The sequence below is a fragment of the Perca flavescens genome, chromosome 8 (assembly GCF_004354835.1).
Source record: "Perca flavescens isolate YP-PL-M2 chromosome 8, PFLA_1.0, whole genome shotgun sequence".
NCBI classification, from domain to species: Eukaryota; Metazoa; Chordata; class Actinopteri; order Perciformes; family Percidae; genus Perca; species Perca flavescens.
In genome coordinates this window covers 34,202,790-34,230,662 of record NC_041338.1, presented here as the reverse complement: position 1 = coordinate 34,230,662, position 27,873 = coordinate 34,202,790, and the positions used below count along the sequence as shown (strand labels likewise).

Here is a 27,873-nt window from a genome sequence, read left to right as displayed (position 1 = left end):
TGATAGAGTTACTGCAGGATTCATATGTAACAGTAACCTGAAACCTGCTGAGTGCAATAATTCACTATAAACTAATGCAGAAATCATTATGAAGTCCGTTTTGACTACCTAAGACACGTCATTTAAATCTTTAAAAATGTAAATGGAGTTTGGTGTTGCTCGTTGGTCTGTGTGGCTTTGACCTAATGTTGCTCTGAAACCATATGGCTATTTCTCCATGGTCAATTCCGGTATCTTGTCAGTTCACTCTCACACTTAACACACGTTAATGTAAGTTATCCACGCACTGGTCGTTTCTCGGCTGCACGTGAAGCAGCGGCCGGGGTAGAACTCACCGTTTCTGGCCGGTTGCTGTTCACCACGCCGGTTCCTGGCGTGTTAATGTGGCGACGGTTCACACAGAGAAGACCGGAGTGTCACACAGAGGTGAGACGAGGACGAGTTTCAACTTCCCACGGAACTACTCCCTGTAGTTTAGTTTACACCATGGATGTATTAGTCTGTTTCCGGTCAGACTTTCAAAATAAGACTCAAATTTCCAGCCAGTTTCAGTATCAGAGTCAGATATTGGCAAAGTATGTTCGTACAGGGAATCTGACTCTGGTTTTTCGTTTTTCGTTGCTCGTTTACTTACACACAAAATAAACAAAAAGCTAAAAACAAGGACAACACAACTGTGCAAAGGTAAAACATGAAGTACTTGCAATACATGCAAAGGAATTGGATGATTAATGTAACAGAATGCTTTATATACATGAGGTTGGTGGATATAGATTTGTATTTGACAGTGACGGAAAACTATAAATGATAAATAGCCTACGTAACAAAACATAACATAGAAGGACATCCAACCCTAAATACAATCTATATACTTTTCATATACATTTATATCCGTACATAGTAGTACAATGTTTATGTTATAGCTTTGTCCAACTTTGTTGTCGTTGATTTTAGCTGTATGTATATTTCTGTGTAAGTACATTGATAGCAATGCAAAAACCGGAGTCAAATTCCTTGTATTTGTACACATAATACTTGGCCAATAATCAATCTATCTATCTATCTATCTATCTATCTATCTATCTATCTATCTATCTATCTATCTATCTATCTATCTATCTATCTATCTATATCCATCCATCAATCCATCTACAATCATAAACAAAAGAGGAATGTTAATTTCTTACAGGTCCAATTTTATTCTGAAGGTAAAACCTCCGGGTTTCCGGTTTTACGCTGGCACGCTGCCTGTTTTTTTCCCCTGCGGATTTCCAAGGAATAGGGTTACTTTGTTTTTGTGTACAGCGCACTTCGTGTGGGCGGCTTTACTCTGTACGAACGTGTTTTAAAAGCAATATTTCAAACGTAAAAAAAACACGTCTGGGTTTTTTTGTTCACACAACATAAAGGGGTAAGGGAAAGGAATACAATTAAAGCAAAATGCGTGGATGTGAGCGCCACATCTATACAGCAGGCTACTGACGTCTCTCCACCAATCAGCTGCCAGAGCTGAGGAGCGGCCTCCTCATGGATGACCGGCCTGTGCCACTGTTATTACCTAAAGCAGGGGTCATCAACTACATTTTCCCAAGGGCCGGAATTTTTCTAAGCAGACACTCTGCGGGCCGGACTTTCAAATAAAGAAAATGAAAATTAATTTATACCTAATACGCCTATTCTTGTTTTTTTTTTGTTTTACATGTATTAGTGTGAGCAAACTCCTAAAAGAATATGGAAACTCCATAATGATAACTGGCTCTTTAAGTAGAAAAAGATCTCCGACTAGGAGGCAGTTCACTGAGGTTTGATGGTTAAAGTCTGTGATTGCCCAAGTATCAGACTAGCAGTGCTACGCCTTCTGAGAATATAGTTCCCAGTATGTATACGGTTAGAAGATGGCTGTGTCACGTGTTACCTTGTTATTTGTACACGCTGTGACTATATAAATCACAACATGTAATTATGAAAATGTTGGCGTTATTTTGTCACTTATTGGGAGCAGTAGGCTAGATGGAGCCGGTTACCTCCAGGATCTGTGCTAAGCTAGGCTAGATGGAGCCGGTTACCTCCAGGATCTGTGCTAAACTAGGCTAGCGGTGGGTGCGTCAGACAGTGTTACGACACGCACGGAGATGAGAAGGGTATGTATGGACTTATCTAACTCTGGGGGATACGGTGAATAAGACAAAGTCCCAATAAGTCGCCGTGTTCCTTTAAACAATAAAGAAAGTAAGCATCTTTTTCTTATAGTCTCTTACAGTTTATCATTATGGTCAACTTCCTTATTTCCTTGATTTTGTGTCATCATAGTCCCTATAAATGTACGTAGAAATGGGATTCACATTTTTTCTGGCAAAGGACCCCCACACCCCCTGTTTTGTGTGTCCCCCACTTCTCAACCCAAAGTTACACCCCTTGGATAAATCAACTAATACACAATGATGTATCGTTATAGATTAAGCTACCTATAGCCGTATATAACTTTACCAGCTACGTTAAAGTGATGGAACACATGAATGCACAAAATCTATGATTCTGAAATGGGTGATTCTGCATAATAAGTACATTTACTTTTGGTACCTTCAGTATATTAGTACTGAAAGTATAGTATATATATTTATGTTAACTTTTGGTTGGCGGAATCCACCTCATCTAATATTTATAGTGGAATACTTTAAAAACATTTCTGGGAAGTGATGGCACACAGTTTATTTTATTTAGTATTTTTTTCTTTGTTAAGCGTCTGCAGCAGGAGGCCTAAAAAAACACAAAAAAAATAAACCTTCACCGTGACAAGAAACTTGTTTTTTTTTATATAACAGCATCCATCCATCCATCCATCCATCTTCGTAAATGGGGAGCAGCTCCAACAGGGGACCCCAAACTTCCCTTTCCCGAGCAACATTAACCAGCTCCGACTGGGGATCGAGGCGTTCCCAGGCCAGGTTGGAGATATAATCCCTCCACCTAGTCCTGGGTCTTCCCGAGGCCTCCTCCCAGCTGGACGTGCCTGGAACACCTCCCTAGGGAGGCGCCCAGGGGCATCCTTACCAGATGCCCGAACCACCTCAACTGGCTCCTTTTCGACGCAAAGGAGCAACTCCGAGCTCCTCACGGATGACTGAGCTTCTCACCCTATCTCTAAGGGAGACGCCAGCCACCCTCCTGAGGAAACCCATTTCGCCGCTTGTACCCTGGATCTCGTTCTTTCGGTCATGACCCAGCCTTCATGACCATAGGTGAGGGTAGGAACGAAAAACTGGACGGTAGATCGAGAGCTTTGCCTTCTGGCTCAGCTCTCTTTTCGTCACAACGGTGCGATAGATTGAATGCAATACCGCACCCGCTGCGCCCGATTCTCCGACCAATCTCCCGCTCCATTGTCCCTCACTCGCGAACAAAACCCCAAGGTACTTGAACTCCTTCACTTGGGGTAAGGACTCATTCCCTACCTGGAGAAGGCATTCCATCGGTTTCCTGCTGAGAACCATGGCCTCCGATTTAGAGGTGCTGATCCTCATCCCAACCGCTTGACACTCGGTTGCGAACCGATCCAGTGAGTGCTGAAGGTCGCAGGCCGATGATGCCATCAGGACCACATCATCTGCAAAGAGCAGCGATGAGATCCCCAGCCCACCAAACTGCAACCCCTCCCCACCCCGACTACGCCTCGATATCCTGTCCATAAATATTACAAACAGGATTGGTGACAAAGCGCAGCCCTGGCGGAGGCCAACCCTCACCTGAAACGAGTCCGACTTACCGAGAACCCGGACACAGCTCTCACTTTGGTCATACAGAGATTGGATGGCCCTGAGTAGAGACCCCTCACCCCATACTCCCGCAGCACCTCCCACAGTATCTCCCGGGGACCCGGTCATACGCCTTCTCCAAATCCACAAAACACATGTAGACCGGTTGGGCATACTCCCAGGCTCCCTCCAGGATCCTTGCGAGAGTGAAGAGCTGGTCCGTTGTTCCACGACCAGGACGGAATCCGCATTGTTCCTCCTCAACCCGAGGTTCGACTATCGGCCGAACCCTCCTTTCCAGCACCTTGGAGTAGACTTTACCAGAGGCTGAGAAGTGTGATACCCCTATAATTGGCACACACCCTCTGGTCCCCTTTTAAAAAGAGGAACCACCACCCCAGTCTGCCACTCCTTTGGCACCGTCCCAGACTTCCACGCAATGTTGAAGAGGCGTGTCAACCAGGACAACCCCTCCACACCCAGAGCCTTGAGCATTTCTGGACGGATCTCATCAATCCCCGGGGCTTTGCCACTGTGTAGTTGTTTGACTACATCAGTGACTTCCGCCTGGGAAATCGGCGACAATCCCCGTTATCCTCCAGCTCTGCCTCTAACATAGAGGGCGTATTAGTCGGATTCAGGAGTTCCTCAAAGTGCTCCCTCCACCGCCCTATTACCTCCTCAGTGGAGGTCAACAGTGTCCCATCCTTACTGTACACAGCTTGGATGGTTCCCGCTCCCCCCTCCTGAGGTGGCGAACAGTTTTCCAGAAACACTTTGGTGCCGACCGAAAGTCCTTCTCCATGTCTTCTCCAAACTTCTCCCACACCCGCTGCTTTGCCTCTTTCACGGCAGAGGCTGCAGCCCTTCGGGCCCTTCGGTACCCTGCAACTGCCTCCGGAGTCCTCCGAGATAACATATCCCGGAAGGACTCCTTCTTCAGTCGGACGGCTTCCCTGACCACTGGTGTCCACCACGGTGTTCGTGGGTTACCGCCCCTTGAGGCACCTAAGATCCTAAGACCACAGCTCCTCGCCGCAGCTTCAGCAATGGAAACTTTGAACATTGTCCACTCGGGTTCAATGCCCCCAGCCTCCACAGGGATGCACGAAAAAGCTCCGCCCGGAGGTGTGAGTTGAAAGTCTGTCGGACAGGGGCCTCCTCCAGACGTTCCCAATTTACCCGCACTACACGTTTGGGCTTACCAGGTCTGTCCAGAGTCTTCCCCACCCCTGACCCAACTCACCACCAGATGGTGATCGGTTGACAGCTCTGCCCCTCTCTTCACCCGAGTGTCCAAAACATACGGCCTCAGATCAGATGAAACAATTATGAAATCGATCATTGACCCGGCCTCGGCCTAGGGTGCTCTGGTACCAGGTACACTTATGAGCATCCCTATGTTCGAACATGGTGTTCGTTATAGACAATCCATGACTAGCACAGAAGTCCAACAACAAACAACCACTCTGGTTTAGATCAGGAGGCCGTTCCTCCCAATCACGCCTCTCCAGGTGTCTCCATCATTGCCCACGTGTGCGTTGAAGTCCCCCAGCATAACAATGGAGTCCCCCACTGGAGCCCCATGCAGGACTCCAGTCAAGGTCTCCAAGAAGGCCGAATACTCCGAACTCCTGTTTGGTGCATATGCACAAACAACAGTCAGTTTTCCCCCCACAACCCGCAGGCGTGGGGAGGCGACCCTCTCGTCCACGGGGTAAACTCCAACACAGCGGGCGCCAGCCGGGGCTTGTGAGTATCCCCACACCCGCCCGGCGCCTCACACCCTGGGCAACTCCGGAGAAGAAAAGAGTCCAACCCCTATCCAGGAGTATGGTTCCAGAACTAGAGGTAAGCCCCACCAGATCTAACCGTAGCGCTCCACCTCCCGCACCAGTTCGGCTCCTTCCCCACACAGAGGTGACGTTCCACGCCCCCAGAGCCAGCGTCTGCCGCCCGGGTCTGGTCCGTCGAGGCCCCTGACCTTCACTGCCACCCATGTGGCATCGCACCCGACCCCAACGGTTCCTCCCACAGGTGGTGGGCCCATGGGCTGGAGAGATGGGAGCCACGTAGCTTGTTCGGGCTGTGCCCGGCCGGGCTCCGTGGCAAACCCTGCCACCAGGCGCTCGCCGACGAGCCCGCCGTCTGGGCCTGGCTCCAGGCCCAGTACAGCAGTACAATTTAAAATAAATATCATTAAACACTTTTTTTTTTTTACAATAATCCTGAGATTGAAATAAAATAAGACAAGAGAGTCAGGACCAGAGATGTAGAGGTGAAGCTGTGAGTACAGTGCAGTCCATACGTGTTTTTTTTTAAATGTTGCTAATAATCCGTCATTGCATGGGAAACTACACTGTGCACACAACTACAGTTAGTACAGAGGGTCAAGGTTGCGGGTCTGTAAACTGTGATGGATGAATACAAAGGATAGTTTGGGTCATCATTTTTGTAGGGCTGCCCCCTCGATTAGCTGATTGGTTGACTAGCCGGTCGTTTTAGTAGTTGGTTTGTCATTTTTTTTAATGCTTTTTCATGCACGCTTATTTCCAAGAAACTTATGAGCACATCTCTGGAAAACACAAGATTTAAAGTGGTGCTTTTGCATGATTCTTTGTGGAGAAACTCATTTTTTACAGGTCTGTCGATTAAATCAACTAATCGATTAGTCGATAAAATTCAACGCATTCTCATGAACGGGCTTGTGGGATATCCAATACGATGCATTGATGCGTTTTTTATGATACATCAGGCTGCGATACACACACAATACTTGTTAGTGGGATAACGTCATTGTTGTTGTTTTTCATGGAATTTGCTTACAATAAGAAACATTTTGAATATCACCAGACAGAGATTTTGTTACTAAAACGTTTTAACGGTATCAAAATTCGGTTTTTCGACACTTAAATCTGGTCAAACGCGAGTGGATGTGTGATGTTCCACCTCTGCTCCATCTCTGGTCTCAGAGTTCATCAATCTCACATCCTGAGATGCAACTGAACAATAATGAAAACTAGTAATCACCGATGACTAATGACATAATAATTTGCCACCGAGGATAGGAGGGTTTAAGTTCAGTTTGGCATCCCGTGAAGTGTTTGCAGTCCAACGTGAGCTGACAGAGTTAGACAGTCGGGAGGCCTCTCCTCCGGTCCGTTTCCGGGGCGACCTCAGAGCCAGAGGGGTCAGGGGGTCGTGCCACATCAGGTCTGAGGGGGTCAGGAAGTGTCCTGAGGGATTTTGCAGGGTCAAGTACAGGAGGAAGGGTCAAGTTTGGGGTCAACAGGCCTGAGAGGCGACGGAAGGAGTCGAGGATAGGGGGTTTCTTCCGGGGGTTTCTTCTCGTCACATTTAGGCTACTTTTACATTGCTACGTTTTGGTCTGAGAAACGAATATCTTTTGCTGCGTTTACACCTCGCATTCACACTGCTCTGGCGTTTCAGAGCCTCTAAACCGGAGACATTTGGTAACACTTCTGACCTAGTTCAAGGTCTAGTCCAAGCTCAGTCTTTTAAGATTGAACATTGGGTGGTGATGGCGCAGTGGATATGACACATGTCTTTGGTGTGGAAGACCAGGGTTCAATTCCCACTGCGCTACATCAACTAATGTGTCCCTGAGCAAGACACTTAACCCCTAGTTGCTCCAGAGGTGTGTGGCCTCTGATATAGAGCAATTGTAAGTTGCTTTGGATAAAAGTGTCAGCTAAATGACATGTAATGTAACGTTAGTCTGGGGAGTCTGCTCTGTATTTTCTACGGCACAAGTGGCGTGATCAACAATAGCGCGCCAGGTGGATAAGCCAGTTTGTGATTGGTCCCCGCAAATTTGTAACGTACAGGTTTCCAGCCTTAGCTGCAGGGCGAAATCAAATCGCCGGCAGGTGGGGCTGGGTTTACCCAATCTACTTCTGACCCATTTTGGTTCGGAATCTGCGGGTTGTGTTGCAGTCTCAACGGTCGAAAAACAGAGGGTTTTGGCAACACCGACGCCAATGTTTTCGCCGCCTGATTGGGTCATGACACCTCGTTCTCTGAGCCTAAGCTACTAACATTACCATGGCAACTACCAGCAACGGGCAGAGTATACATGCTGCCTCCTGTTTACCCCGACAGCGCATGCCCAGTATGTTGATGAGATATTTTGGTTTGGGCGGGTTAGTTACAACTAGGGTTGGGTATCGTTTGGGTTTTTTTCCGGTACCGGTGCTAAACAACAGTCAGCGACATTAAATAAAGGCTTGTTTAGTGCTAAGGGCATTTAACAACAACTTTGAATTCACCGCGAGGCTACTAGTTTCAAGTGTGTTGTTTTTCCGACAACAGCAACTGCAGACTGTTAATGTCCTGCTGTTGGAATCCTCTCCAGTGAAATACAGTCACATTTTACACTGTTTAGCTGTCAGCATTTTAACCGTGTTTAATACAGCTGCTCGCTAACGGTAGGCTAACGTTAGCTGCTGTCAAGTGTAGTGTTAACTAGCGCCACATGCAGCAATGCAGAACTGTTGCCTCTAACGTCCGTTTTCGGAGCACCAGAGAGAAGCGCAGGCACCGGAATGAGGCACCGAAATCAGCGTTGCTATTCGGTCCGGTAGATAAAGGTCGTTAAAGCCCGGGTGACGTATTTGTACCGGGTCTCGGTACCCAACCCTAGTTACAACAGAAATTAGTTCTTCTACTGGAGCTAAAAACACTTGCGTGCACGGAGATTTTGGCTCAAGACCTGCTTAAAAACCAAAACGTAGCAATGTAAATGTAGCATTAGGCTTGGGCCGGTATAAGATTATGACGATATGATAACCTTCAGTAAAAATATCACAGTTTTTCTCCATTGAACACAATGTATTTAATTTCTGAACACACTGCACACTGGCAGGGAGAGGGGTTTCTGTCCTCAACGACTCATATCAAACAGGAAAATTGAAACCAGGACTTTTTCAAAAACCTTGAAATCGGTAACCGGCCCATTCCTAGTCACATTTATGTAGCCCCATCTGGGGAAATTTATACAAAAGGAAATGTCTGTCGTACGTAGGAATTTAAAAATGACAGACTTGCTGGACGCAACCAGGCAAGCTGCTCACATTTAAAAGAAATAAATATCGACCAAAACAACTTCATCAAAGATATTTTCATCTTATATATTTTAGCTTCACTGTCCACAAAATTCATCATTATGTGACAAAATACTGCTTGATTTCATAGGTTGGATCTGTTTTTAAAGCAGGGCCATAAATACTTACTCGTGATTGTCAGTTTGTTATCTGTTACAGGCTAAAGTATCACACTGTATACGGGTCAGAAGGGACACAAACGACACGATTGGTTATTGTCTGCGTCCGTCAAAGAGATCCTGCTGGTCAAAATTTAAAGGGACACTTTTACAATTTTGCACATGAAAATCATTGTATAGTTCCCCTCAGCTGGCTGTGTAATGTCTTCAGTGTCTTCTGTCTGAGAAATATCCCTGATGATGTCACAGAGATGTCATCAGGGTTATCTCAGCTTTGGGGGCTACATAACTTTGCAACTAAAAAGTTTGTACAAACCGGGCATGTGGAATTTGAAAGACGTGGCCAGGCACGGAGGGTCTAATCAAAAGACACAATCCAGTTGCATTTTGGGAAATGTAGGATCCCGTGTTTTTGTCTCTTTCTCTGCTGCTTTTTCTTATTTGGTCTGTTTTCTTTTTTTTGGCCTCAAAATAAAGTTATATATATATATATATAGCCCCAGAATCAGCCTTAATGTTTCAGAGAATTTCATGGCTGCACAAAAAAGAAGCAAGTGGCCAAAAAAAGTGAAATGAAGAGCAAAATGTAGTGATTTTCGGTCACAGATTATTGATTAAAAGAAGCATATTGGGTTCAAAATATGGTTGGGCATTGTTTTGATTTGAACAATTCTGAATCCAATTCCGATTCTTCCTTTTGATTCCGCTTGTTATCCATTATCGATTCTGATTCTGGGGGGGGGGGGCAAAGCACATTTATTGGACATTTGAGGGTACAAGTTTCTTATTTATGACAATAATCTTCTTCCTAACACCTACAGGGCTCCGTGAATCTGGCATATAAGGATAAAGAAGTTCAGTTTCAGGCCTGAGGGGACCCTGATGTGTCTTTTGACTAATTTGGGGGGGGAACAAAGCACATTAATCAAACATTTACAGGGCACAAGTTCCTAATTTATGAGAAGAATCTTCTCTCTAACACCTACAGGGCTCCGTAAATCTGGCATATCAGGACTTGAGTTCAGTTTCCGACGTATGGGGACCCTGATGTAAGTTTTTGGCGCGATGGGATGAAGGGTACGGAGCATCGGCTGTATAAAACCAGGTACAGAGTCATTGTCCAGGTCGGAGCGCAGCGTCTCTCAGGCCTGCGGGGGCGACTGCTGCCCGGCCAGGTCATGCAGCTTCCTGATGTGTTTCTTCAGGTCAAAGTTCCTGCAGAAGCCCTTGCCGCATGTGGGGCAGGTGAAGGGCTTCTTTTCGTTGTGCGTATGCATGTGGAAGGTGAGGTTATACACCTGGTGGAAGGCCTTGTTGCAGATCGAGCACTTGAACTGCTTCTCGCCGCTGTGCGTCAGCTTGTGGTTCTTGTAGTTTCCTGCACAAAAGTCACAAAAAAAACACAACACTGTGAGTAATCATTTTTGTAGGGTGCCCCAAGGGCGGAGGTTTAGTTTCAACATTGAGGGGGACAGTAGCCTGGGAAAACCCTGACGAACTTCCGGCAAATTTGAGATTTGGGTCCGTCTGGCCAAGAGCCCATTCAAGCCCATTTCCAATTTTTCCCAAATCGAGGCACCAATCACAACCATTGAGGCAGGATTTACACGATGACGATAGCGCAGCAACGGCAAGCAGATTTTTGTTTACATTCAACATGGCGGCCACCGAAGCGCAGCAATCCGTTGATGTCGCTGTCGCTGCCACGTCACCCGGATTGTTGTTCTGATTGGTTGAAGGACTAGCCAGTTGCGGCCCGAGGCATTTGAGCGGCGTCCGTTGGTGACGCCCCTTTGGAAATGGGCTGTGAATTAACCTTTCCCAGACCCACTCTCAGTTAACCGTTGCTAGTAGCCAAGGAGGACATGGAGGATTAAAAAAACATGATGGACTCTTCAGAAGAGGTCATTATCTTAACTCGAGCAGGAAAGTCACCAATCTTCTGAACATAGTCATACTGAGAAATCCAGAGAGATTTGTGTGTTGCTGATAGTCTTAATTAGCTTTGTAGCAACTCATTTGGCATGAATGTAACGGACGTTCATTAATATCAAAAAGTTACGCGCTAAAGCTTAAACATCTTGAGACCCAAAAATACTTCAAACTAAGCAAATTGAACTTCCAAATCTGCCAAAATAAGAGGAGGAAACAAAGCGTTTGAGTCGCTGAGGGAAATCCAGTTCATAACTTCGGGGAGGATGCATGAGAATCCCTCTCAAGCGTGGAATCTCCACACAGTTATATAGAAAATCCTACATACTTTTGCCAGTGTGTCCATTACGTTGGTATTACATTTCTTTCTAAATGGTTTTAAAAAGGTCTTAAAAAGTCTTAAATTGAACTTGTGGAAACCTGGGGGTACCAGGGGTAACGTTTTCCCTCAATTTTCCTCACCTTTCTGATGAAATCCTTTCCCGCAAAACTCGCAGACGAAGGGTTTGTACCCGGCGTGGATGCGTGTGTGCGTGTTGAGGGTGGAGCTGCGGTTGAAGGCTTTCCCACACTGGTTACACTTGTGCGGTTTTTCCTGGAAGAATAAAAAAGGAAATACAAATATAAATATGTTGACTGGTACCAGAAGGAGGGATCATATCTCCCCGATATTGGCTTTTCTTCACCGGTTACCGGTCAAATATAGAATCGATTTTAAAGTAACATTACTTGTTTTTAAGGCATTACATGGATTGGCCCCTTTATATATTGCTGATCTCCTTACCCTACATCACTTCTTCAGGAACCTTAGATTGTCTAATCAGTTCCTGTTAGGCCCCGAGACTCTGGAAATAACTTCCCATTCATATCCGGTCCTCCTCTACTGCCGAGATCTTTAACTCTCATCTTACAACACATATTTATTCTTTGGCGTATGATTTAGTTTAGGGATATTTGTATAGAAGTGTGTTGTTTGTATGATGTTCATTGTGTCCATATTTGTATATTCCATTTGTTCCAAGATGTTTTCTTAATTCGACTGTATTTTGTCTATTTGCGCATTTCATTAAGTTGCAGTGAGTTTGCCCCCTGGCGGCGCGCTTTGGAGGAAGTTCTGGTTAAGCGAGACTACTCGTGACAGACAATGATATTTTTCTTTTCTGCTTATCTCATCTTATTTTATCTCCTGGCAATGTAAGACATATCTGATTAATAGTATATTTTGGGTTTTTGTTGTAATGAACTTTAAATCCATATAATAACAATGATTGCATTTCCAATGGAAACATCCATTCATGGAGTTATTTTTTGGAATGAAAATGTACATTTAATGGATTCCTCTATGCCATTTTCTATGTATGAAAACAGACTTAGAAATGCCATCTGCTGTCTGAACTGTAAAACTCTTAGAAAACTGTTGTTTTTACTGTAAATATGGCAGTTATATAACACTTAAAATGTATTTTTGATTGGGTATGTCTATATTAGTGTATGCACTTTGGTTGTGGTTTTAATATAAGCCGTTACAGGTTTCTACCACAACCTCACGTGTATTTTTGTATTTCGTCAATGTATTTTGTATTATCTACGAAACCAATCAACTGAACTAAGTGGAAACGTAGTGTAGGGACAGCTACTGGTGTGTTCAGGTACTAAAGGAGTGTCACAGTGAAACCACAGGAGGAGCTCAAACACAACAAACTGGCTGACTGGAAAAAAAAAAAAAAAAGCTCAAAAGCTGTCTTTATCATTTATGAAGCCTATTTACACTAACAGTCCCAATTTCAGTCTGACTTATAATACGACCATGAGCCATAAAATAAAGGAATTTTCTATAACGGTTTTTACAGGATTAAAACAGTAGAATAAAGACACACACACACACTCTATCTTTAAGTCTTAATCACAGTGGGTTTGCTTGTGTGTGTGTTCATGTATGTGTGTGTGTCTGTGTGTTTATGTCCATGTGTGTTTGTATGTGTTCATATGTGTGTGTGTGTTCATGTATGTGTGTGTGTGTGTGTGTTCATGTATGTGTTTGTGTGTGTTCATGTATGTGTGTGTGTTATGTTCATGTGTGTTCATGTGTGTGTATGTGTTCATATGTGTGTGTGTGTGTGTGTGTGTGTGTGTGTGTGTGTGTGTGTGTGTGTGTGTTCATGTGTGTGTGTGTGTATGTGTGTGTGTTCATGTATGCGTGTGTGTTATGTTCATGTGTGTTCATGTGTGTGTATGTGTTCATATGTGTGTGTGTGTGTGTGTGTGTGTGTGTGTGTGTGTGTGTGTGTGTGTGTGTTCATGTTCATGTGTGTGTGTGTGTGTGTGTGTGTGTGTGTTCATGTGTGTGTGTGTGTGTGTGTGTTCATGTATGTGTGTGTGTATGTGTGTGTGTGTGTGTTCATGTACGTGTGTGTGTGTGTGTGTGTGTGTGTGTGTGTGTGTGTCTCTGACCAGACCACTCCTCATAAAAGACTCAAACAGTCCCGCCCAGAACACATGTAATAAAACATATGATCTGGATTGTGCTGCCAACGTAACGATAATAGTTGAGGGTACAACAATAATTTGTCTCTTCAACTAATTACAAGTTTTCCTAACAACTGTGCTAAGTCTTTACAACTAATTACAAAGTTATTATAACAATTAATATCAACTGGCAACTTGCAATTATAATACTCAGAACAACGCAATGTTCCAAGTCCCTTGGACAAAAATATTAACAAATTAAAAACCTTTTTTTTTTTTTTTTTTTTTTTTTTTTTTTTTTTTACAGTGTATCACTTTCAAATTGATTGACAGGTCTTTGAAGGAGCTATTAGACCATCAAAGTTATGAATGGGTCCTGTTAACAAGCTGAAAACAAACAGAAAACAGGCCTTAAATCATCATCACAGGTTCTGTTTGCTTTTTTTAAATCATGGATTTCAGGGAGAAAAAATAAAAAGTAAAATAAGAAATGACAAAAAAAGAGAAAGAAATAATAATACAAACGTATAGGACAGTCAAATGTTCCATTTCCAGTTCATGCTCATTATATGACTTCAAAATGAGAACATTTTTGTCTTTTACTTGTAGTGATAACATTCCTTTAATGTTCTATTTATAATGTATTTTTGACCCTGCAAAGCACTTTGGATTGCTTGATCTAGGGGGGACAATTCCCCTCCCCCCTCCCCCACTTTCAAATTAAGAACATTTTTGACTCTATAAAAAGATTGTCTTAAGTCTTGGTGATTGGCCCTATAATAAACAATAAAGAAAGTAGGACATATTTTTTCCCATACATAGTTTTGTACTATTCTTTTTTGCAGAATGTTTCACTATGATCAACTTAATTATTTCCTCAATTATTATTTTTTTATCATCATAGTCCCTAAATGGAGCAGAGGATCCCCAGACCCCCTGTTTTGTGCCTCCTCCCCAAAACACACACACACACACACACACACACACACACACACACACACACACTTTTGAAGTTACACCCTTGGCTTCATGTCTGAATTGTTCTAATTGGCCTTAAAAATGATCAACAGGGAAGAAAACAATTGTAGCCTAAATAAAACAGTCAATATATATTTTTTAATAACTTATATACAAAAAACAAAAACAGAAACATATTTCTTGTATGACTGAGTTTTGAGTGTGTGATCATCGTACCTGAGTGTGGATGATTTTGTGTCGGCACAGCGTGCTCGCCTGTCGGAATCCTTTCCCGCACACTTTACACACAAACGGCCGCGCGCCGGTGTGCACGGGCATGTGGCGGGTCAGGTTGTAGTGCGCGTTAAACACCTGCGAGAGAAAATTACAAAAATGTATTAATACAAAATCATCAAACACATCAAAAACACTTCTCTAAATGTCAAAACGACATTCACTTTGGTTTTATTCTCCAAAGCTGCAGGGAGAAACCAGAAACTTGACATCATGTAGGCCTACTTTAAAAAGGTTTGGACTTATTTCAGCCTGTCTACTTTCCGAAAAAAATAATGACAAATATTGGAACAGTTCCTAAAGTTTGCCTTTAAATAGGTTTGATTTATTATTATTATAATTATTATTATTATTATTATTATTATTATTATTATTATTATTAACTAATTCTATTCTTTTTCTATTTTTTATACTTAATGTAAAATACTTAATATATATTTTCTTATATTTTCTTATACTTAATGTAATATACTTAATATATATTTTCTTATATTTTCTTATACTTAATGTATATTTTTTCACCTATGTCTATTTAATGTGTATTTGTGGTATTCTGTTGTGTGTACATTGTTTGTCTTTTGAGCTGCTGTAGCACAGGAATGTCCCAGTGTGGGATTAATAAAGTCTATCTTATTTTATCCCTTATCTCTTAAAACCACTTTAATCTCCCCTTAGGTCCCATCAGTTTAACCCTTGTGATGTCTTCCTGTCGACCATGAAACTAACACTTGAGTTGTCCCTATCTCAACGGTTTTTTTAACGTTTCTGTGTTGTTTTTTTTCAACGTTTTGGTCGCTTTTTTCAAAATTTTGATCGCTTTTTCAGATGTTTCTGCCGCTTTTTCTGACATTTTAGGCGCTTTTTTTCTCATATTTCTAATATAAATTTTTTTTTGAAAACATAAGGACAACATAAGGGTTAACTTAAGCCCTTCTTAGCCAACGACATAACTTATTACCACAAGTTTTACATTTCTTTTTGGAATTGATGTTCAATAAACCTCATTTACTTGAAATGATGCCTCATTTATTTATTATTTTTTAAATAAACAAAAATTAGGAATTATCTTGTTTAATAGTTAAGATCAGAGGGACATATTTTTATGGTTTATCACAGATCTTCACCTGGGTAGACATTAAGTAGTGATCATCAGTTAGCGTATGGGACCATCTGTGTTATTTTTGGAAAAAGAAATCCTATTTCTGATGTAGAATCTTGTAGAAAAGAAAGAAAAAGAAAAATCTGCATGGTGCCCTTTAATGATCCGATTGAGTCTAATTAAAGGTAATCTGTCAGGGGTCCCTTCATGGACTTTGAGTAAATTACCAAAAATAAAATAATTATCATAATAATAATAATAATAATAATACATTTAAATCATCAAACACATTAAAACATACTTCTCTAAACACCAAATAAAATACTTCACATCATAAATTTTGTTTTTTATTCTCCGGAGCTGAAAACAGAAAATGGCAAATTCACGTTGTTTAGTTTGCGAGTTTCCCTTTGAAACCACTTAAATCTCCCCTCAGGTCCCGTCAGTTTGAGTTTAAGGGTTTATTGTATGTCTCGGGATCGTTTCCATTCAAACTTAAAAAAAAAAAAAGACAAAAAATCTAAATGCACGGTGCCCTTTAATGATCAGATTGACTCTTATGGAAGGTAATGTGTCGGGGGCCCCTTCATGGACTTTGAGTAGATTGAATGTGTCCTTAATAACAACATAATAACCATGGAAACCTGCACGGCACGAGGAAGATATTAAAGTCCTAAACAACACGCGTCGACGTCAAGAATATTTCATGTTTTTAGAAGTTGTCTCTCTGTGTTTATAACCTGTATATATTAACAACAATCTGTTTTAACTTTTTCTTTTTGGGGCTCATATGTCGAGGTTTACTCCTCGACGCAGCGGTCCAGGGTACGACTCCGACCAGCGGCCCTTTGCTGCATGCCTCTCTCTCCCCTTTCATGTCTTCAGCTTTCCTATCAAAATAAAGGCCTAAAATGCTCCGCAAAAAAGTAAAGTATGTTTACAAGCTCCTGGTGTACAGTAGGACTCATACTCCAGTTACAGTATTAATCATTTATTATCATTTTTGCAGTCGTTTGTATTGTAAGTTATACGGTTTTTTTTGTCTTATATTTTTTTAATTTTTTATTATTTTAGGCCTTTATTTTTTATAGGACAGCTGGAGACATGAACGGGGAGAGAGAGGGGGGGAATGACATGCAGTAAAAGGCCGCAGGTCGGAGTCGAACCCGCGGCCGCTGCGTCGAGGAGTAAACCTCGACACACGGGCGCGCTAGCTACCCAGGCGGCCCATCTATTCCTATTGTAGTCGGTGGGCTTTTCTTTGCCCTTAGCTCCTTCTACTCGACTCAAAGAAGCTGCAAAAGACTTCCTTCATATAAAAATCTTGACTCTTGATCTATGGAAATGATTTTCATTTAGATGTGTTTAGTTTACTCATTCGGCTGCTCCGGCTCTCGGTTTTTATTCACTTTGTCCTCCCTTTCCTCATGTGTATAGGCTATGTATGCTCTGTTTTTATCCCATCTTTTTTGTTTATGTTTTGCAGGTAAAACATTTTGAAATGCTCAATAACAATGCTTTGAAAAATCATAAAAGACGGTGCGGCTTCTAGCTCAACCAGTAAGATATAGTAGATATAGTAATATTGGCTGAGTCCTGTAGCAAGCGCGGGTTCGACTCCGACCTGCTGCCCTTTGCTGCGTGTCATCTCTCTCCTTTTCATGCCTATCCAATGTCACTATAATCAGGGGAAAAGCCCCCCCCAAAAAGTAATCTTAAAAAAATATCATTCATTTTAATTTAATAGAGAAATTACTTTAATTAATCTAATAGAGCAATTACCATTTCATTAGGGTTTGGTGCGTCTGAGAAAAGCTTAAGAGCTCACAAAAAGGATGAATGCTACAGGAAGAATAGAGGTAAAACGAAATGACGCGACAAAAATAATATTTAGTCTTTTTTTATTGTGGAGATCGAGTCTTATAATTTAATATTTACGCGCATTTATTTAATAAGGCATTAGCAGTTTGTTGTCTTCAAATCTGACAATTCAAATGACTTCTTCCTAAATTAAAGGGAATTAAGATGACTTCAATGGTTTGCATTTTAGGATTTAATGACCTTACAACTAATAATAATAAACAATCGGATACATTTTTTTTAATTTAGGCTACAAAATGTTAAAACTAATATTTTCCCACAGACATTTTGAGCAAATCCGATTTGTAGTTCTAACCTGGATTTTTAAATCCATCCAGAGAAAAAAGAAAGAGACAGACATTCAAAAAGAAAAGAAAAAAAAGAAAGAAATTCAAAAAAAGAATCAGAAATGAAAGCCTCAGCATTGACTGTTTAATTAAAACGTGGATCACAGGGCGCATGTTCGGAGAAATTCCCGGGATTAGGTTTTAGTTTGAGATTAAATAGAAAAGAAAAAGAAATCCTCCGTGCAGGACTTTCTCTCACCTTGCCGCAGACCTCGCAGGTAAACACTTTGGGCTTGTTGCCGGGACACGAGCCCCCGAGCCGGGCCGCCGCCGCCGCCGCCGCGGAGCCCTTGAAGATCTTCTCGGTGAGGATGTGGTCCCGCTCCTTCATGTAGTGCTGGATCTGGCTCGGAGACAGCTCCTTAAAGGCCTGCACGCCGGAGCCCGGGTACCGGTCCCCGGCCGGCTGCAGGCCCTGCTTGCTTTTCTCCGCCATGAAGGCTTTGTGCCGCGCGGAGAGCAGGTACGAGGCCATCGGGTGCAGGTTCACCAGGCCGGCCGGCGGGGGACACGCGCCGCTGTCCCCGCCGCAGTTCAGGTAGCACACGGTGCCCATGGCGGGGAAGGACTGGTTCACCACCCGGGGTCTGAAGAGTTTGTACTGGCCGCCGCTGTGACTCCCGGCGGAGGAGTCCTCCTGCTGGCTCTTATAGTTCAACCCTAAACCCAGAAAATCTGCGGGAGCGCCGAGAGAAGACGCAGCGTCGAAGTGTCCCGGATCCAGCCCGGTGATGCTGAGCCGGTGGCCCGGCTCGTACCCGAGCGGCACCAGCGGGATCATACAATGCAGCGAGGACGGACAGGCGTCGGGTTTCCCCGCGGGAGCGGACTGGAACCAGCTGGGGAGCGGTATCGACTTGGGCTCAGGTGTCCTGGCCATAATCCGGTCGATGGAGAAAGCGAGAGGCTTGCTGCTGCCGCCGCCGCCGCTGCCGCCGCCGCCGGAGGTGAACATGTCGGAGCCCGCGGGATGACTCCCAGAAGCCGGTGGGGAGCCGAGGATCCCCGCTGGGCGGCGGAGAAGACCGTCCATCACCTCCGCCTCAACAACAACAACAACAACAAGTTGCTGGAAGGGAAGCCGGAGGTCGGTGCTGCTCCTCACCAGCCCGCAGCAAAGGGCATCATCAGCCGGGGGACCCCCACTTCCAAATCACCCGCTACCCACCCGTCCTTATTGACGGCAATCAGGGCGGCCGTGGCTCGCTCGATAACGGCGTGCGGAGAGCCGAGACCTCGCCGATCGTTACCCGTCCAGGAAGGAGAGCGAGAAAAGTAGAGAAGATAATCTGCTCAATTCTCCTCCGTCGATTCTGTGCACTTGTCGCCGCTGGAAGAGGAAGAGGAGGAGGAGGAGGTTGTCCCTCACTTGGCAGGACTCCTGCTCAACTGGAAGGTATTTGGTAAATCCATGGTCCCCTTGTGGCTTCGCGTGACATCATGTATTTGTATTTTTTTTTTCTTCTTTTTTTTTCTTTAGACGAGCATGCAGCGGCCGCGCGGGGGGTCACGAGCTGTCAGAGTCATAGATCAGATCTGGACGCATCTTTTGGCTCCTGAAACCAAAGCCCTCGCGGCTCAGAGAAAACAGAGCTGTCATGTGGGTGAACTGGAGACCAAAAAAAAAATGGATTTTCAAGACATCGATCTGCAGCCTGGGTGGGCTTTGGATCGCACAAAGTTTGACTCAAGCGCTTTATTCGCTCTCCTTTTTATTCTTCTTTTTTACGCACCAGATTTGTTTTTTAGATGCCAAAACCCACTCGCGGCAGAATAGACTCGGATAGATAGATAGATAGATAGATAGATAGATAGATAGATAGATAGATAGATAGATAGATAGATAGATAGATAGATAGATGTTAAAAAGCAACATGAGAAATAACCTGCGCGCTCTTCTCTCATCTCTCTCTTTTTGTAGGACGCAAACGGCTCTTTTACGCACAGAGAAAAAACTCCACAGGATGAAATCGGTGCGACTGAGAATCCTCCGTCATGCTGCCAGCGATGAAAGCGCAGAGAGAGGGTGAGGTTTGATGGTCAGAATGGGCTGAATATGCCCCTTTTTTTTTAAGAATTTGAACAAAAGTTAGAGAGAAATCAAAGTGACCGAGCACAGCAGGAAACCCAACAAACACAATCAAATGCACAACATATCAATGCGGTATTTTTTCGTGACGGTGGACTGAAGCGGGTGCTATTTTTTTATCGGTGTATTACACACAAAAAGATAAAAATTTTTTAATATTTTCATTTAGTTTTTTAAGGATTATTTTCCGCCTTCAGTGGACAGGACAGCTAGGTGAGAAAGGGAGAGAGAGAGAGGGAAGACTTGCAGTAAATCGGCACAGGTCGGATTCGAACCCTAGACCTCTGCGTCGAGGCACAAAGCTCTGTGTTTATGTGCGCCTGCTCTACCCACCGAGCCCACCCGGCCACTTCATTCATTTTTTTTTGTATCTGACAAATAAAGATGGTTATTTAGATTTCAACTTTTGACGGTTGAGACAATGACTGAAGTCCTATTTTAAAAAAGCGATACACTCTCTGAACCAAGTCCAGACCAGAGAAAGACGTAAAGAAAAGAAAAAAGGATTTGATTTAAAAAGATGAACATTTGAAGATTCCCTTTCTCAATCGTCAGAGTTTATGGAAGCTTAAAACCTCGCGGCGTTTAGATTCAAACGAGAACACAGATAAACGAGTTCTTCTAAAACTGCAGTTTTGGAGATTAGGGTGGAGTTTATTCATAATGAGGTCTTATTAGTTCCTATTATGGTATGGGGGTTTTGGACGGGACCTGGGGATTTTTTTTTTAGGGGGAAGTTTCAGAGAAACCCAAACACACACACACACACACACACACACACACACACACACACACACACACACAGTAGGCCTATATGCGGCTGCAGACGTCAGTAAATAGTAAGCGCAAAATGAGTGTAACTGAATGTGCTATAATAACGCAATTACGCACAAACTAAATGATGACAAATATGAGTCAGAAAGTGCACATTTTCATTACTTGCATTTTATATATTTAAAACATTTTATATTATACGATATACGTTGTACATTCTCAATAGTAGATTTTTGGAGTAGTTGCTCTGGTAGGCCTATTTAAAAAAGAAAAACTTATTTATTATTTCTAGTATATTCTGTATGTTCTGTATGCTGTTGTAACAGACATTTCCCAGTTTGGGATCAATACAGTTCATCTACATATATATATATAACTTTATATATATTTAGATTACATATATATATATATATATATATATATATATATATATATATATAGATAGATAGATAGATAGATAGATAGATAGATAGATAGATATCTTATCGATATCTATAATAATGTAATAATACCAGTAACAAAAAAAATTAATAATAATAATAATGAATCTGCCTGCTTATTAAACCACCTTTAATAATGATGTATTATTTAAAACTCCTCGGTTCTGTGAGCGTAATCTTTCTCTCCTGACTGTTTGGATTTCATCGGGCTGAGTTGACGTCATTAGTTTATTATTTCTATGAGGTTTTTATTGACCTCTGTTCTGAAATGAAACATCCTCACCTTTTTTTACATTTTAATAATCATGAAGAAGGCGTTGCTGTTTATAATACCAAGATACAAAAAAAACTGTTTGTCTGTGTGTTAGATTTGAAGCGTTAGTTTTGGCCTGTTCTTCTCTTAGCTGGAAGTCTGTTTTAACGTTGCAGAATATTTCCAACCTCAACTATTATGTTCATATTATTATTATTATTATTATTATTATTATTATTATTATTATCATTGATGTGTCCTTTGTGTCTGTCAGGTGGCAGCAGCAGGACTCTTTCTATCGTTGCAGGAGAAAGGGTTGATGCTCATTTTAATGAGAGAGAGAGAGAGAGAGAGAGAGAGAGAGAGAGAGAGAGAGAAAAAGAAAGTGCAGCTGAGGGACGGCAGCCAGCAGACGCTCCCCAAAGGAAACAGACGCCCTTAAAAAACTCCTTAAACCTGCAACATTAAGGTGGAAGGGAGGATAAAGTACTTGGATGAAAGGATGAAAAAACAACTGAAAGCAAAGTCATGTCCGGAGTGATTTAAACCTCTGGCTGAATTTAACCCGTGTTATCCTCGGGTCAAATTCGATCCGTTTTTAAAGTTTTTTTTATATCAGAAATATGAGTTTCTTACAACCAGATTGCCCCCAAATAACTAGGATACATGCATGTACGTTGTATAGAACCCGTACGACATATACATCCATGTTCTTCGCAGGTAAAAGTAATGATTACACCTACTGAATTTTGGTTGATTTATTTAATTTCACAGCATTTGTAAAAAAAAAAAAAAAACATTTTTTAAATGGTTTCAAAAACAGCATCCTGACCAAACTCTGACATAAACCAGTCTGTGACTCACTCAACATCCTCTGATCTATTCTATTAGTCAAAATAATTCATAATATCTGCTTTTTTTTCAAACTAAAAAATGAGGTAAAATGTCATTTAAATTAGGTTTATTTACCATGAATTAAAAAAAAGGGTTGAAAAGAGGGACAAAAACGTTTTTTTTTTCAAAAGCGTCAAAAGCATAGAAAAGGCGACACAAATGTCAGAAAAAAGTTCCCAATTTCGGACCCAGACTGACAGGTTCACGACAACACAAGGGTTAAGGAAGATTTAAGTGGCCGGTTCAACATCCAGTAGAGAAAAGGATGGTTGGTTCATCGGTTACCGCAGGGACGTGCACAGACATCTGGAGGGTCTATTGCTCTAATCTGGAAAAAAGGCAACAGCCCCCCCCCCCACCCACACACACACACACACACACACACACACACACACACACACACACACACACCACACACACACACACACTGCGCGACGTGATGCAAACGTTACAAGGTTAAGCTGCACTTTATCCACAGCTCAAGTGGATTTTTCTGGTTTCTATTCGCAGGGCATTTGTCATAATCTCCATAACTTTAAAAACTCACGTGAAGCCAGAAGGGCTTGGCTTTCCCTCACGTGAGGGCATCACTGAGGGCAAGATTGGATGATTTAATTTGATTTAATTGATTGTATTGATGCAGCCACAACAGCAAAAAAATATTTTATATTTTTTTATTATTATTTATTTATTTATTTAGGTTCTTTCAGCTCAGCCAATCAGGGCACACGGGCAGTTTCCCCAGGCAACAATAGCCCATACCTGTACATGTCCCTGAGTTAATGGATGAAACAGGATTTTAAGTTCCCTCAAACCTTTCATATTTACATAAGAGTCAGAAGAAGATGAAGGCTTTTTTAAAAGCAGGCTGAAGGACACTTAGTTCCATAATTAACACTACAGTGAGTTATCTATAGAATATTATTTGTACAATAATAAAAGGTTATTACTGTCATGATTGTTGGTGCTTTTGTCCAATAATCTGCAGTGTTTTCTTACTAACTGTATTCTGTTGTTTTTTTTGTTGCAGGAGAAAGGGTTGATGCTCATTTTAATGAGAGAGAGGGAGAGAGAGAGAGAGAGAGAGAGAGAGAGAGAGAGAGAGAAAAAGAAAGTGCAGCTGAGGGACGGCAGTCAGCAGACACTCCCCGAAGGAAACAGAAACCCTTAAAAAAAAAAAATGTACTTGTCCCATAATTAACAGTGAGTTATCTATACAATAATGATCATAAATAGATTTTAATGTAATGCTTATTAGTGCTTTTATTAAGAAATCTGCAGTGATTTCTTACTAACTGTATTCCACTTTTCATTGACATGTTTTTTCTGGAGCTTCGGTAGGTTTTGCTCTTCATCACTCCTGCATATTAAACTCTGTACTTTTAACTCTCGCCCTTCTTTTAACTCTTGATTTTCACGTGAAACTTTCTGCTGGTTGCACTTTTCCTTCAGATGGAGATATTTTATTTTATTCTCGGGCATAAACATGTCGGGCATTAACCTTGTAGCTCCATATTTCATAATTTTCATGGTTTTTTTAATCCTCCGTGTCCTCCTTGGCTACTAGCAACTGTGTGTGGAGGAGGTGGGGGGGTGCACAGTCGTGTATCATGCGTATGTATCAACAGTTTTGTTATCATCACTTAGAATTTGTCATGGGGCAGACAGAAACTACGCACTACAGCTTTAACTCCACCACCACGGCCCCTGAGAGGACCTTCATCTGGCGGGGCCTGTACCCGGCTCACAGTCACCTATTGGCGGCTGAACAACTGCCGCCGGTAGCCGGCGTCCCGGAGCTCTGTAGCAGCTGAAAAAGGGTAACTACCCTTTTCAAAAAGGGTAACTAACCATTCGTTACCCTTCTGAAAAAGGGTAACTACCCTTTTGAAAAAGGGTAACTACCCTTCTGAAAAAGGGTAGTTACCCTTCTGAAAAAGGGTAACTACTCTTTTCAAAAAGGGTAACCACCCTTTTCAAAAAGGGTAACTACCCTTCTGAAAAAGGGTAACTAACCATTCGTTACCCTTCTGAAAAAGGGTAACTACACTATTGAAAAAGGGTAACTACCCTTTTGAAAAAGGGTAACTACCCTTCTGAAAAAGGGTAACTACCCTTTTCAAAAGGGTAACTGCCCTTTAGAAAAGGGTAACCATTCGTTACCCTTCTGAAAAAGGGTAACTATACCCTTTTCAAAAAGGGTAACTAACCATTCAAAAATAGTAACTAATCATTAACTATTTTTTAACCTATTTTTTTGTCTACCTTATTGTAAAGTGTTACCAAAATATATATATATATATATATATATATATATATATATATAGTACAGGCCAAAAGTTTGGACACACCTTCTCATTCAATGCGTTTCCTTTTTATTTTCATGACTATTTGCATTGTAGATTCTCACTGAAGGCATCAAAACTATCAATGAACACATATGGAATTATGTACTTAACAAAAAAGTGTGAAATAACTGAAAACATGTCTTATATTTTAGATTCTTCAAAGTAGCCACCATTTGCTTTTTTATTAATAAGGGAAAAAATTCCACTAATTAACCCTGACAAAGCACACCTGTGAAGTGAATACCATTTCAGGTGACTACCGAGCCTTTGCAATAGCTGCCCCCACCCTCTGGAACTCACTCCACATCCACATCAGAAACTCTGACTCACTGAACACCTATAAAAAACTGCTCAAAACTCACTTGTTTCAATTGGCCTATCCATAATTTACTTATCTTGTTTGTTTGTTTGTTTGTTTCTTTCTTTCTTTCTTTTGTTTGTAAAGCGTCTTTGAGTTCCATGTAAAGCGCTATATAAAACTTATGTATTATAATTATTATTGGTGATATGGTCTATTGGTGAAGTAGCATTGATCCCTTTAAAGGTCCCATGACATGGTGCTCTTTGGATGCTTTTATATAGACCTTAGTGGTCCCCTAATACTGTATCTGAAGTCTCTTTTATATAGACCTTAGTGGTCCCCTAATACTGTATCTGAAGTCTTTTATATAGACCTTAGTGGTCCCCTAATACTGTATCTGAAGTCTCTTTTATATAGACCTTAGTGGTCCCCTAATACTGTATCTGAAGTCTCTTTTATATAGACCTTAGTGGTCCCCTAATACTGTATCTGAAGTCTCTTTTATATAGACCTTAGTGGTCCCCTAATACTGTATCTGAAGTCTCTTTTATATAGACCTTAGTGGTCCCCTAATACTGTATCTGAAGTCTCTTTTATATAGGCCTTAGTGGTCCCCTAATACTGTATCTGAAGTCTCTTTTATATAGACCTTAGTGGTCCCCTAATACTGTATCTGAAGTCTCTTTTATATAGACCTTAGTTTATATAGTCTCTTTTATATAGACTTAGTGGTCCCCTAATACTGTATCTGAAGTCTCTTTCCCGAAATTCAGCCTTGGTGCAGAATTCCAGCCACTAGAGCCAGTCCCACAATGAGCTTTCCTTAGGATGTGCCATTTCTGTGTCTACAGCTATTGAGGAGGAGAGAGGGGGGGCAAGGTGGAGGGTGGGGGTGTGGCCTTGACCAGCTGCCACTTTGCTCGTTTGAAAGCCATGATGTGTCTCTCTCTCTCTCTCTCCATTTTCTCATGTACTAGTATGTCTTCTGGTATAAAGAGATGTTTTTAGGCATGTTATGCTTTTATTTAGACAGAACCAGAGAGGAGAGAAGGGAAGACCTGCAACGATTCAGCCTTAATGGTATGCACCCCACCTACCAGGTGCCCCATCTTTGATGTAAAAAGCAAACCAAAAAATAATAAAAGTAATATATAAACACATTTCATTTTTATTGATTGTATAATTTTTTTGTATTATGATGATATTGATATTTATATCGGCAGCGGTGGAAGAAGTATTCAGATCCTTTACTTAAGTAAAAGTAATAATAGCCTACCCTGTAGTACACTGTATAAATACTCTGTTACAAGTTAAAGTCTGCAATGAAAATGTTACTTAAGTAAAGGTATGTAATTATCATCAGGAAAATGTACTTAAAGTAATAAAAGTAAAGTACTTAATGCAGAAAACCCCTCACATTGAAGAAAGTGGAAAGGATCCAAACAGTTGTGTGTTTAATGGTCTAATCATCTCAGCTGGAATTGTTATGTTGTTGGCTAGTTTAATGTATAATAATAGATTAGATTTTATAAACTACATGTGTTTTGTGTGCAGAAATCTTAATTAATATAAAGTAACTAGTAACTAAAGCTGTCGGATGAATGTAGTGGAGTAAAAAGTACAATATTTCTCTCTGAAATGGAGCGGAGTAGAAGTAGAAAGTGACATGAAAAGAAAAAGACATTTGTACTTTGTACAGTAGTTGAGTAAATATAGTTAGTTAACATTCCACCGGTGAGAATCGGTGTGTCCAGTAGCTGTTTTGGTGTCTGATGCCAAGAAATGGATCTTCAGTTTGACTCGGAGTAATAACAGAGAATAAAAACCCACGAGGTGAAAACACAGGTGCTTTAAAAACAGTTTTAATAGTGACACTGAGATAAGACACCTGGACAAAACAGGTGCACAATAAGACAATATAAACATACTTCTTCATATAGATTTTTGTCCTTTGAACTGCACTCACACAAACGGGATCGGACAGTTAAAACAAACTTAATTAGTCATTTTGGTGCCTTAACTTAAAGTGATGGTTCGGAGTAATTTCACCCTAGGGTCCTTTGCACCATGAGCTCGAGCCAAACACCCCCCCAGAAGCTTTTTTCACCTGGGTCTAACATTGGGCGAGTTAACGTAGAGTAGCGTTAGCCGCTGAATAGCTTAGCGCAGGGGCTAATGGACCCACGTTTGTATCTCTTAAATGACCCCACTAATAATGCCCGAAATGATACCAAAGGTCTACACTAGTACATATAGGTTATGTACTCATAAAACGATGGATTGGAAAGTTTGTAAGTACACCAGAAGTTTATGTAAATAACACTTGCCTGCTGGCTTCTGCTCTCTGCTGTTGTTGTTGCTGCTGTGAGACGAGTGCTTAGGGACGTCTACAAATTACTACACCGAAAAGAGATGCAACAAAAATATTTTTTAATTTAACTTATTTTTTAAAGTAAGTGCTGTAATATAACTAGCAGGAGACAAGTAATAATTAAGGTAAGTTTGGAGACATTACCTTATTTAATCATTAAATTAATAAATATTGTTGTTGTATCTCTTTTCGGTGTAGTAATTTGTAGACAGCCCTAACTGCAGGTAGCAGCAGCAGCAGCAGCAACAGAGAGCAGAAGCCAGCAGGCAGGTGTTTATAAACTTCTGGTGTACTTACAAACTTTCCAATCCATCGTTTTATGTGAGCATAACCTATTTGTACCAGTGTAGACGTTTGGTATCATTTCAGGCATTATTAGTGGAGTCATTTACGAGATACAAACGTGGGTCCATCAGCCCCTGCGCTAAGCTATTCAGCTGCTTCAACGCTACTC

The 27,873-nt window shown here is 41.7% G+C and overlaps 2 protein-coding genes across 4 annotated transcripts in view; both read right to left on the bottom strand.

The window, feature by feature from the left end:
- Positions 1–493, bottom strand: part of aass (aminoadipate-semialdehyde synthase) — a 55,069-nt gene extending 54,576 nt beyond the window's left edge. For all 3 annotated transcript variants that reach the window (XR_003693129.1, XM_028584324.1, XM_028584323.1), the window contains exon 1: positions 336–493. The gene's annotated coding sequence lies outside the window, so the exon portion shown is untranslated. The remainder of the gene's footprint in view (positions 1–335) is intronic.
- A 9,643-nt stretch (positions 494–10,136) lies between these two features.
- Positions 10,137–18,904, bottom strand: fezf1 (FEZ family zinc finger 1). Its single transcript, XM_028585263.1, has 4 exons — positions 18,149–18,904; positions 14,587–14,721; positions 11,389–11,521; positions 10,137–10,372 (listed from the first exon to the last, which is right to left on the bottom strand). The coding sequence occupies exons 1-4, from the start codon at positions 18,902–18,904 to the stop codon at positions 10,137–10,139; spliced, it is 1,260 nt and encodes a 419-aa protein (XP_028441064.1).
- Positions 18,905–27,873: the final 8,969 nt, after the last annotated feature.

Coding starts and splice junctions, on each gene's coding strand:
- fezf1 (XM_028585263.1), bottom strand. CDS start 18,904: ATGTTCACCTCCGGCGGCGGCGGCAGCGGCGGCGGCGGCAGCAGCAAG. Junction 11,522..14,586: donor ACAAAATCATCCACACTCAG/GTACGATGATCA, acceptor TTATTCTTCCAG/GAAAAACCGCACAAGTGTAA. Junction 10,373..11,388: donor GAAAGGATTTCATCAGAAAG/GTGAGGAAAATT, acceptor ACTTTTGTGCAG/GAAACTACAAGAACCACAAG.